The sequence below is a fragment of the Furipterus horrens genome, unplaced genomic scaffold, assembly GCF_987537825.1.
Source record: "Furipterus horrens unplaced genomic scaffold, mFurHor1.1.pri manual_scaffold_3, whole genome shotgun sequence".
Taxonomy (NCBI): domain Eukaryota; kingdom Metazoa; phylum Chordata; class Mammalia; order Chiroptera; family Furipteridae; genus Furipterus; species Furipterus horrens.
Genome location: NW_028327173.1, coordinates 155,533,646 through 155,545,969, shown reverse-complemented (window position 1 = coordinate 155,545,969; position 12,324 = coordinate 155,533,646). Strand labels below are relative to the sequence as shown.

General features: G+C 38.3%; 1 protein-coding gene across 3 annotated transcripts in view; it reads right to left on the bottom strand.

The window, feature by feature from the left end:
- Positions 1 to 148: 148 nt before the first annotated feature.
- Positions 149 to 12,324, bottom strand: part of USP8 (ubiquitin specific peptidase 8) — a 56,867-nt gene continuing 44,691 nt past the window's right edge. For 2 of the 3 annotated variants that reach the window (XM_090270590.1, XM_090270591.1), the window contains exons 12-19: positions 11,071 to 11,148; positions 10,379 to 10,641; positions 7,846 to 8,058; positions 5,212 to 5,422; positions 3,824 to 4,060; positions 2,779 to 2,921; positions 1,219 to 1,351; positions 149 to 1,046 (exon numbers count right to left, since the gene is read on the bottom strand). In XM_090270590.1, coding sequence (XP_090126716.1) covers positions 861 to 1,046; positions 1,219 to 1,351; positions 2,779 to 2,921; positions 3,824 to 4,060; positions 5,212 to 5,422; positions 7,846 to 8,058; positions 10,379 to 10,641; positions 11,071 to 11,148 — 1,464 coding nt within the window. In that variant the 3' untranslated portion in view covers positions 149 to 860. The remainder of the gene's footprint in view (positions 1,047 to 1,218; positions 1,352 to 2,778; positions 2,922 to 3,823; positions 4,061 to 5,211; positions 5,423 to 7,845; positions 8,059 to 10,378; positions 10,642 to 11,070; positions 11,149 to 12,324) is intronic. The other variant, XM_090270592.1, reaches the window with a different exon arrangement.

The following is a 12,324-nucleotide window of genomic DNA, read 5'->3' as shown; positions in this document are numbered from 1 at the left end:
TGAAGGGAAAGTAGAATTGAGTCCCGATGCTAACAGGGTAAGTGAACTGAATTTTAAGTCACTGTACTGGAATAAAGTGTGTATGTATAAAACCTATAGTTCCACTGTTCTATATCTAATAATATAGATTAAAGACAGAACACGTATAGGATTTTAAATTATTTTTCTCATTAAGATTTTAATGTAGGTGTAAATGAAAATTCTCATTTTAAAAAATTAAAGAAAAGTTTCCATTTGTTTTAGAATAAAGATTTAGTGCACAAAACAGCCCAAAGCCAAAAGAAAAATAGCTTTGCCCTGTCATTTCCCTAAGAAAGCACTGCAGTTATTAAGAATAGGCCTAAAGAAAAAAATAAAATAAAAGGAATCCTTTGAGTTCTAGGTTTCACAAAAGGAAGGACATTATACTATGTAAATTGATTTGATGTGCAAGTGTGCAATAAATATATACACATACATTCCTATCTGCTTTATATCATTCTAGAATATTCATAGATCAAGCTGAGATTTAGAAATGTGAAAAGGCCATGACAGTGAGAATGAAAAGAAAGGATACATGATTTTTAGACCAGTAGAATAATAATGCTTAGCTAGTTAATTATTTTAACTTTGGAGCAAACTCAGTTGTTTTGAAATAAGTGGTACCTCTAAGGAGTGCTTACTGCAATACTTGTTTAATGTTATTAGTCAGTTTTTGATAATAGCACTGACCTGAAATATATGGCGATAGTAACACAAGCTCTCACTGCCTTAGAACTCCTCTAAATGGCCAGCTCTAGCGATCTAGTACCTTTATAGGCATTTCCAGAGTTGTGTTGCTCGGCCTTTTAAAAGATAACTAGCTTATAACCTACTTCTCCTTATGTGGCTATATCAGTTGCTCGTGGTCCCAAGGAAGTATAAAAGAGGATATAAGCTGCTGAAGATTTCACAGAAGAAATGGAGATATCAGAAACTTCGTGATCATCAAATTTAAACCACCGCTGTCTTGCTGCGTTTTTACAATAGGCAGTGTAGTGACCTCCATCCAGCCCACCGTAGTGATTCTGTGCCAAACAAAATAGAAAATCAATTCAAATTGAATTATTTAAAATATGTCGATAGTACTTTCAAAACGTTATGTTGTTCTTACTTTCCTATGAGTAAGGACCCATTTGAAACTTAACTATTTTTAGCTTGCTTTGAAAGAAAAAGTATTTGGTTCAATGACATACTTACTGAAACAGAAAACAAGTTGTATCTCTTCAAATTGTTCTTTGGACCAATAACATACTGACCCAAGTCAAGGTTTTCTAACGGAAAGTCCACAGATGTCTGCAATTTTTGCTTCCACCTGCCATCATAGGAAAAGCTGCAAAGCCAAGCATTACAGCAATTTCACAACAGATCAAAGGCATCAGAATGAACCCTAATTCATTTATTAACAATCTAGATTTTTAGCCAAAACCATAAAATCCATTTCAATCACACACTCAGAATTTTAATAGTGAAGAGACCTGTTAAAAACATTTGGTTTCATTTTTATTTTATAAGTCAGGAAACTGAGGCACACAGGTATTGAATTTTTTGCCTAAAGTCAAACAGTGGGAGTAGCAGAGGCAGGACCACACCTTGGCCCTTTAATCCCTAGACTAGCTAGAATTGTTAGATGCATCCTCTATAAAAGTAAGAAGTTCTGAAAACCGACATTTATAATGCCAATTACTACAAAAGTACAGAGGAAAGACTGGGAAGAGCTGCTCTAGAGTAAAGCTGGCACTTCTGGGGACTAGAGCTTAAAACTGCAGCATGTAGACTAGTGACTGAAACAATGTCATTCCATTTCCCTGGCATACTCTGCTCTTCAAATGACAAAATACTGGTATTTTGGTTGGTGTAATATGGTTATTTCAGAATTGTTTTTAAAAAACTGAATTCTGAACCACTTATATTTTTAGATACTCTCCAAGAGTCATTTGCAGCATTAAAAACGTTAACAGAACAAATGTGTAATAATTTCTGTAGTGTTTCTCTGAATCTCCATAGTCCTCAAGAAGAAAAAAAGGACAACTAATACAGCAGTTTTATTAGAAAACTTACACAAGAGGAATTTGAACTAGTCAATGTTAAAATTAACATAGGTGCCTAAGATCTCCAGTAATACACGATGAATCAAAAATTAAAAATGCTTTCTTTGAAAGAAAAATTTTTGCTCTCAATAAAGACAAAATTCTCTTTTAAAAAAGTTTTTCAAGAAAATGACTCAAAGTTACCACTCCACAGATGGATTATATAAAGTCAAAAGACTCAGAGCAAAAGATCTGGACAAATCTACGTCTGCACTCAACACTGTCATCCTTAAAATTTTACCTTTAAAATAAAACTTAAAAAAAATCACATATTTCATTTTCAGCACAGGATTAACTTTCTTATGTTTAGTTTGTTTGAATAAATTTTATCTGCTACTGTGTTAGTTACATAACATTTTAATACATTTTCTCAATGTTTTGTAATGACTTAAAAATTTTATATTTGAAATGGAGTAATTCAGTCTCATTGCCTTTTTAAAGACAGAATTAGATGAAAGTGTAGTGCTGTCATTTTGCTCTGTTACTGCGAACACTAAGGTGAACTGGAGTCTCTCATCATTTCTGCTTCATTTCCCTGGAGATTCCCTAAACAGCTAATCTTCCTGGATCATGCATCCTTAGCAGGCAGTACAACAAAGTGGTTTGGAATAAAGGATTTAGTCCCGTCATCTAAACTGTACCAATCAAGTAGAAAATATTTTCCCTTTACCGTTTCAGATGCACTAAGAGTACAGGAGGCAACTTCCAGATTTCTATCTTTTTTAGAGAATCCCTTCGGGTTCTGCAATGACTGCAGAAAAACCTGTTGTTATCTGTGAGTTTTTCTTCTTTGGAAAATAGCCTAAGGCAATCCTGGAGGGCAAAAAGTAGTACAGACTCATTAATTCATTTCTTCAACACAGTGTCCACGCATCTACTCAGCAAGTTCCCCTGCCTGGCACAAAGGACACAAGGGTGTGGAGGACAGAACAGTTCTCGCCCTCACAAAGCTGATGCCCTGAGGCACGCAGAGGGGTGAGAGGTGCCTGTGCCAGGAAGGAGTGCTGTGTCCCCTGCGCACGCAAGCCTCTCCCCACGGCTGGGGAAGTCTCAGTGGAAGACATGGCAGAAACTAGCACTGAAGGGATCAACAAGCCCCCTAAACCGCATTGCTGTGGTGTGGAAAACAAAATATTTATTTGATATCCCCATATAAAGCAAATTTAAAAAAAAAAAAATTTGTGTTTTGTTTGTTTATTTTCTTTTTAGAGAGAGCGGAAAGGAGAAAGAGAGGGAGAGAAACATCACTGTGTGGTTGCCTCTCACTTGCGCCCCCAACTGGGGACCTGATGTGTAACCTACTCATGTGCCCTGACTGGAAACGAACCAGCGACACTTGGCTTGCAGGCTGACGCTCAATCCACTGAGCAACAAGCAGCCAGGGCTTAACGCAAACCCAATAAAAAGCATACCTAAAGTCAATATATAATTTTCCAAGTTAACCTTAAAAATTTCAGAATACAAACTTGAAAAAAAAACCTATTATCAAATCTGAAAGTATATTTAATAATAAAGTATATCTTAAAAAAATTCTTTTGAGGGGACCTTTTTTCCTAATCTACATAGGTCTAATTAAAACAATTTGTGTGTGGTTTTTACCTATGAAATGTTTATAGGGGTAAAGAACAGAAATAAATTGCTTAAAAGTGCATCTCTGTCTGCATATAAACAGCATTTTTATACAACAAATCATTTTCTCTCCATTATAAACTTACCTGTAATGTACATTTACTTGTGGATGCTAGTGGTAGAGACAAGTACATGAAGGCCTCAAATGTCCTAGACTTTCTGTGACAGGTGAGGCACTGTACTGTGGATTTGAACTGACCCTGAAAAAGTGCAACAATAATAGATTCATTGAGCTGTTTGTGTTTCTGCCAAGCATATTCTGCTGCTTTAAAGTCATCAAGATGATCATTATTTTCTTCTTTATGTCTCTTCCGATTATCAGCCTGGAAATAAGATTATTTAAACTCAATATTAATATCTCAAAGTCAGCATTTAAATATAAAATTGAAAAAATATATTAAATACGAACACTGCAGATTCAGAAACACTTCTGATTCTTTTCATAAAGGCGCTCTGATCTCATTAAGCACTACAAAATTCTAGCCACAAAAAAGTCTCCTGAGAAACCAAAACCCATTTTATCAAAAGGGTGCGACTTGTGGGAATTGCTTATATATTTTTATTTAAAAGCTGAAAAGTCTGTTTTCAAAAAGAGAAGACATGCCACATGCAGCTGGAAGTTGGGGCTACAAATAGACAGATGCTACTGTGTTGTCCTAGTCGCAGGGACAGACACATACACACTCCATATATATATTCATGTTCTCACACATACACAATGTACACACAACATATTCATGTATATATGCATGTATATGTGTGTATAGTGTATGTATGTATGAGTGTATATCTATATGTTCAGTGGGAGAACTCAAAGGTATCTGAAAGAGAGGGACAGGCTGGTGCTAAAAACAAGCCATAGTATTTAAACAGATTGGTCATTTATGTAACGATACATGCCTCAATGGGGTTATGTGGAATAATTCTTATTGTAGAAAAAGTATAATATAATAATACACAAAGAATATAAATATATATATAATATGCAATAATATAAATGTAATAGGATGTTCTGGATGTCTATAGCTAATCTTTTATAAAATCCTATGTTTCCTTTCACGTACACATGGAGCACAAAAACAGTATCTCCAACAACTATTTTAACACTGATATATTACTGTAATACCTGGTAACATTTTAGTGAGTAAATGCAAATCACATATACTTCTTTTCAAGTACTACACCTATTGGATATATGTGTTTTATAGTTTCATACCTTAGTACAAAGTCACTAGACATAAACCACCACCAACTATAATTTTAAATTGCTGTAAAAATGAGTACAGCCCTGGCCAGGTAGCTAAGTTGGTTGGAGCATCGTCCTGATACACCAACATTGAGGGTTCAATCCGCAATCAGGGCACATACAATCAATTTAAAAAATTAATAAATACAACAATATTAAAAAAAAAAGATTACAGTGCTGAGCAACCTTAAAGAGCCTCTGCAACTTAGAAAAAATCATATTTCTTACTTTATTTAGATCTTCATGTAGACCATCCATTAGGAACAGAAGCAGTTCTTGTGAATCTTGCTGGCTGTAGCCTGCAAATTGGTCATTGATCTTCCCAATGGTGGTTTTAAAGTCTTTCGGACTGATATACCTGTACTGTCCTGTCCACAGTGCTTTCATGATGATGCCAAATTCTTCTGCCACTTCACCTTTATGCCCCAACAGATTTGACCTTGGCAAATAGAGGTACAAAAAAAGCAATAAAGAAAATTATAAAAAAAAAATGTCAGGTTATTTTTCTTTTTTTTAAGTATATTTTATTGATTGTGTTTTTACATAGTCCCAATTTCTATTCCCTTTGCTCCCCTCTGCCCAGTACCACCTTCCCTCCAGCAATCCCACCTCCTTTAGTTCATGTCCATGGGTTGTGCATAGAAGTTTTTTGGCTTCACCCTTTCCTACATTATTCTTACTTCCCTCTGCCTATTTTGTACCAACCGATTATGCTTCTTAATCCCTGCACCATTTCCCCATTTCTCCTGCTTCTCCCTCCCAGCTGATAACCCTCCAAATGATCCCCATACCTATGATTCTGTTCCTATTCTGGTTTGCTTAGCTGGATTTTGTTCTTATTATTTAGATTCAGTTGTTGATAGTTGTGAGTTTGTTGTCATTTTAATGTTCATAATTTTGATCTTTTTCTTAAGTAAGTCCCTTTACCATTTCATATAATAATGGCTTGGTGATGATAAACTCCTTTAGCTTTACCTTGTCTGGGAAGCACTTTATCTGGCCTTCCATTATAAATGATAGCTTTGCTGGATAGAGTAGTCTTGGTTGTAGGTCCTTGCTTTTCATCACATTGAATACTTCTTGCCAGTCCCTTCTTGCCTCCCAAGTTTCTTTTGAGAAATAAGATGAGTCTTATAGGTATCCCTTTGTAGGTAACTCTCTGCTTCTCTTGCTGCTTTTAAGATTCTCTCTTTATCTTTAACCTTTGGCATTGTAATTATGATGTGTCTTGGTGTGGTCCTCTTAGGGGCTAGCTTCTCTGAGACTCTCTGTGCTTCCTGGACTTGTATGTTTATTTCCTTCACCAAATTTGGGAAGTGTTCCTTCATTATTTTTTCATATAAGCTTTCAATTTCTTGCTTTTCCTGTTCTCTGACACCCCTATGATTTGCATGTTGGCACGTTTAAAGTTGTCCCAGAGGTTACTAAGACTCTCTTCATTTTTTTCAATTCTTGTTTCTTCATTTTGTACTGGTTGACTGTTTTTTTCTTCCTTATATTCCAAATCATTGATTTGAACCCCGGTTTTCTTCTCTTTACCATTGCTTTTGTGTGGATTTTTCTTTGTTTCATTTAGCATAGCCTTCACTTCTTCCCTTATGCATTTGCCATACTTAAGCATATCTGTCAAGTCTGTGAGCATCTTTATCACCAGTGTTTTGAATTCTGCGTCTGTTAGGTTCCCCATCTCCTCGTCTGTTAGGTTGGCTATCTCCTTGTCGCTTAGTTCCCCCACTGGAACGCTGATCCATTCCCTCTTTGGGCCATACTCTGTGTCTCCTCATCTTGACAGGCTCCTGTGTTTGTTTGCCTCTGTGTCTTAGGTAGAGCTGTTGCATCTGTTAGGTTGTAACAGGCGGAGCCGTAGGTATTCGTCAGTACAGGGCAACCTGTTTCACCACATTGTGGTGCTGTGTGTGTGGGAGGGGCCTGAGAGGGAACAATGCTGCTTGCTTAGCACTCGCCCCTTTTCCAGGCACTTCTCTCACTTCCATATGGGCCTGGTGCTGTTCTAGCTATTGCCCTGGCCGTTGTTCCCAGAGTGGGTGGCTCTGCAGATGTTCTAGGAACATGGAAGCCCTTTAAACAAGCGGACTCTGCTGAGAGAGCAGCAGTTTCTTCCTCTGCCCCAACCCCCACTGGTTTGCACCGTAAGAAGCAATGAAGCTTTATTTAAGTCCCTGGTGCTGGAACCGTGGCTATGGGGGTCTGGCCTGGTGTTGGGAGTGCTCCCCAGGTGTCCCTCTCAACTTTTTTAAATGTTTGACTGCGCTTTCTGCCGGCCTGCTGCTGCCGCTGCCACTGCCACCACCACACTGCTTCCTCTCTGCCCCGGCTCTGCACCCCCTACCTGTCTGGATGAGTATTTCTTCTTTATATCTTTGTTCATTGGACTTCCATGCAGCTCGATTTTCTGGAAATTCTGGTTGTCTTAGTTGTGGAAGGAGACACAGTGTGTCTGTCTAGGCCTCCATCTTGGCCGGAAGTCTACAGTGGGTTCTTAATGTCAACATTAAACTACTGACATACTATAACACTACACTAAAATACTTATTCATAGGTTTATTACCAAATACTCATCTGACTCTTACTCTGATGACACTTCTCCGACTTGCTTCTTTTTGATGCCAGTCCTGCACTACCTCTTCTTCCTCATCAACAGACTCCCCTTTGTGGCAGGGAGGTTCCTGCCTCCTTATACTGCTCCTTTCCTGTCTGTCCTTTACCAAACAGGAGGCTTTTCTCTACATTTTTCTTAATAGTAAAGGTATCTTACCCTTTCCTAATTTGACTTCTCTGGAAGGAGCTGGATGGTTATATCACTCTTAGTATTATACTGCAACACATAAGAAATTTCTTTACCTGTTAATATCATCCTGATAACAGTTTCGATTGAAATAGTCGGCCAAATGTGGAGCATTACACAGGCACTGCAGTATTGAGTTCATGTAACAAGTATTTCCTAAATTACGAAGTCCGGTGAGAGCTGGTCCAGATCCTCCAAACACAGGATTGAGGTTTCGAATCTGAGAAGCAGAAAGCCTTGTGATCTCAGCTTTAGGGTAGCATGTGGGCCTGAGAAAGAAAAAGCGTGCAAGATGTCTTAGAATGCATAGCACGTGAAAATAAGGTTCAAATTACAAATAGCAGCAAACTCTAGCATGTGTACCATAGTACACAGTAATGTTGTAAAGTGTTGATAAGCTAATGCATAGGTACTAAGTCTTACAGAACATTTAATATCCAGGTGTCATATTCTGTGACCCTCCTATGAAACAAATACTTTTAACCTCTAATGTGGGTCCATGGTTCTTCTTACAGACATCACATCCTAAGATAGATTCTCTTCCTTCTCATGAACAGGTAGAGTCTTCTAGTAAAGAAGGCTCTTTCCAACTCCTTTAAATGATCCTGGGAGTTTAGTATTACCAAATGTTGAACTCAACAGAATGCCAAAAAAAGGAATTATTTCACACACACACACACACACACATACACACAGGGGTGGTCAAAAGTAGGTTTACAGTTGTTCCTATGAAAAATAATACGAGAAGAAACTCTTTGTGTTTTGCATACTCACAACTGTAAACCCACTTTTGCCCACCCCTGTATATTACTATGGAGTAGATCAAAGGAAGGAGAGGTTATTTGGCTACTATTCCCTGAAGTCAAGAGCTGTGCTGGCAAATATGGCAGCCACTAGCCACAGGTGGCAATTTAAATTTAAAATTAAAAAAAAAATTTTCAGCTTCTCACTTACACTAGTCTCACTCCAAAGTATATACTACCATAGTGGACAACACAGATACAAAACATTTCTATCATCACAGACATACAACATTTTTTTTTTATATTTATTTTTAGAGAGAGGGGAAGTGAGAGAGAAAGAAAGGGGCAGGAACATCGGTGTGAGAGAGAAATATTGACTGGCTGCCTCCCATATGGCCTAAACCAGGGACTAAGCCCGCAACCCAGGCAATTCCCTGACCAGGAATAAAACCGATGACCTTTGCTTTGCAGGATGATGCCCAACCAACTGAGTCATACCAGTAAGGGCTGAACTATATTTCAATCAGATTTTTTTTAACATGTGCTCAGGTGTTTCCACTCATGTAACTCTTTCTCTATTTAATACATATATATAAAATGCATGAACTGCATATGTTATAGTCTTTAAGACTCTCAAATTAACAAACTGTATTAAGAATGATGATGCAAGAAGGAATTAAATCTTACCGGTTTTAATAGTGACCCCTAAAATCTGTAACTAGATTTACAGATTAAAAAAAAAAAAAACTCCATGTATCTCCCTAATTGGCCAGGTAAGTTCTCAGGAGGAAAATATATCAAGATTTTTGGGAAGTAATACTAAAGGGGCCAAAAAGATAGCCTAGTTGAAATTCCTTAGCAATCAAGAGGGTGTATATTATAAACAGGAAAACAAAGCAATTTACAGTCATACCTCGGCACTCGGCAGCTTCAGAACTTGTCCAACTCTGTACTTGTCACATTTTGATGAGAAAAAAAAGTTTCAGCACTTGGCATTTGCTGTGGACTCATTGCACTTGCTAGAACTTGTATGAGTCACAATGCCACCCCGCAAGAGAAAATACTTCATCATTCAGTACTTGCTGGTTACAACACTCATCATGAGTTCCGGAGTGAATTAACGACAAGTACCGGGGTACCGCTGTATTTATACTTCCAACTATTCCCCTCCCCCAAAAGGTCAAGATTAGAAGTGGTAACTGGACTTCAAAATTATCTCCTCAGAACCCGATCAATCATAAGCCAGGACCATTAGAATATTCAAAAAGGGATAAAGCCTGGAACACATCTAAATGAGACACTGTTCTGGGAAACTTACATGAACCTATTGATTACTACTTCTGAACAGAAAAGCAGAAATGCAATAAAGGAAAAGGGAACAGAGTAAGGAATAGGAGCTGATACACAGTACAACGCTTGTTATTTTAATACTATATGAGTCTGCTCCCCTATTAATGGCTGACTCAAAAAAAGTTTAGAATTTGAGAGCTGCACTAAAGCAAACTGAACAAGCCTATGCATTATGGTCCTCAAGGGAAATTTAGGAAGTTTCTGAAAACTTCTAGGTAGTCTATGGCATGGTGTCTTAAAATAGAATAACGTATATACCTTTATATCTATATTAATACTTATGATAGTCTTCTTCGACATATTTAAGTTAGCACTTGGGGGGGAAAACCAAGGACATTCTAATCCAGTGATATTTTTTCCCCTATGGTAAATGACAATGGGTGGTATAGCCATCTACAGAAATTTCTGACCACCTGACATAAATAAGCTGATGATGTTTAGAGTAGCTTTCAAATATAGCAGATTATTCTAGATTTAGGAATGAGGATAAACTTACTTGTTTTCCCGATTAACTGCTGGAGTTACTGTTGGCTTTCTCTTCTCTTCCTCTTGTATGACCTGGGTTATATCTGGGGAGGAGTAGGAGCGTTTCAGTTTGGAAGGTTCCCTATCCCGCTCAGCAGTAATCTGTGGCTTGGCTTTGTGAGTTGGAGGGGTGGAAGGAGGTGCAGATGAAGGAGCCATTTCCGGTGGATACATATGAACAGTATTGGTGGGTGAATGATAATAACGAAAGGTTCCAGTGATTGAGTCAAGAAACTTAGTTGGAAAAGAAAACACAAAAACAAAAACAAGTCAAAACAATGACCATTACATGAACAAGAAAATCACTCAAAAGTATTCCACTGCTTAATCTGCTTTTGGACCAACATGATTTGAATAACATGGTGATAATCAATGCTATAATTAAACTTCCAAAGAACTTAAGGTTTTAAAGTAATACATTGTTTCTAAATGACAAATGCCAGGAATGTTTCTATATTATAGCCAGCATCCCAGACTGGATTTTCAGAAATCTAACTCTGCTGTAATTAGGGAAATGAGCTATGTCCTCTATAATGAAGAAACAGAATTGAGTGCATTAGAGAAGATATAAAATACAAAAACAAAAAACGAAACAAAACCCCCTTTTTAAAAAAAGAACACAATGATCATGTTACTTATTTCTGTGTTGATTTTGAGTTTTACCTTCATCCAGCCTAAAGGCAGTCCTGGTACAATCCTCCCCATTTCTTCACTTCGTGCTCTTGTCAAAGGCTCTCGAGCCTAGTTTATTTTAAAAAAGAGAAAAAAAAATCTGATTTTTCAATTAAGTTTTGTCATATACAAACTTAAGCTACTTGTACCAAAGAACCAAAAGCCTGTGTTGGCTACCCTTAATATTTTTAAAACAAGATTGAATATGAAGAATTATAAATATTTTCTCAAAGTCCAAGTATCATAGGAAGGGGAAGAGTTGTTGTGTGAGTACAAGCCTATATTGAGAGGTCTTTAAGAGGTTCCTTAAAAAGACAAAAACACCAAGAAAATTCCACTTCTAGTTACCAACCCCCCAAAAATGAAAACATATTTCCACACAACAACTTGTAGGCACATGTTCATAGCAGCACTATTCCTAATAGCACAAAGTGAAGCAATCCCAATGTCCATCAACTGATGAATGAATAAACGTGGTATACCCACACAAGGGAATGCCACTTAGCAATACAAAGGAATAAAGAACTGGTATATGTGCTGCAACATAGATGAATTTCAAAAAATTATGCTAGGTGAAAGACATACACAAAAGACTTTACAAACACATCATCGGCAGCCGTCCGTCTCGAGAGAAGATGGTGTAGCTTCTTGAGAGTCTATCTGCACCGCCGAGAATGGCTGTGCAGTCCGACTCGGGAGTGACAATCCCTGCCGCACTTGTTACAGGTGAAGGGAGATGGCTGTTGTTGCTGCTGTTGACGCTGCTTCCGCTTCGATCTTTTCTGGACCGCCTCCTCGTTGCGCGCAGCCTCTGCGCGTGACGTACCTTGTCTGACCTCGAGCCTCCAGGCTAGGCGGTCGTCTGCTTGAACTTCCCATGTGTTGAGATTGATGGAGCATTGTGCCATGTCCTTTTTGCAGATGTCTTTGAACCGCAGTTTTGGGCGCCCTGTCATCCTCTGGCCTTCTGCTAGCTCGCCGTAGAGGAGGTCTTTGGGAATACGGCCTGCATCCATTCTTTTGACATGGCCGAGCCACCTGAGGCGTCTCTCACTAAGAACTGCATGCAAACTGCTCATGTTGGCTCGCTTCAGCACCTCGGTGTTGGGAACCTTATCCTGCCAGGCGACATGCAGGACGCGTCGCAGGCACCTCATGTGGAAGCTGTTGAGTTTCCTTTCGTGCCTTGCGTAGGTGGTCCACGTCTCGCTGCCATAGAGGAGAATGCTGAGTACGCAGGCTTGG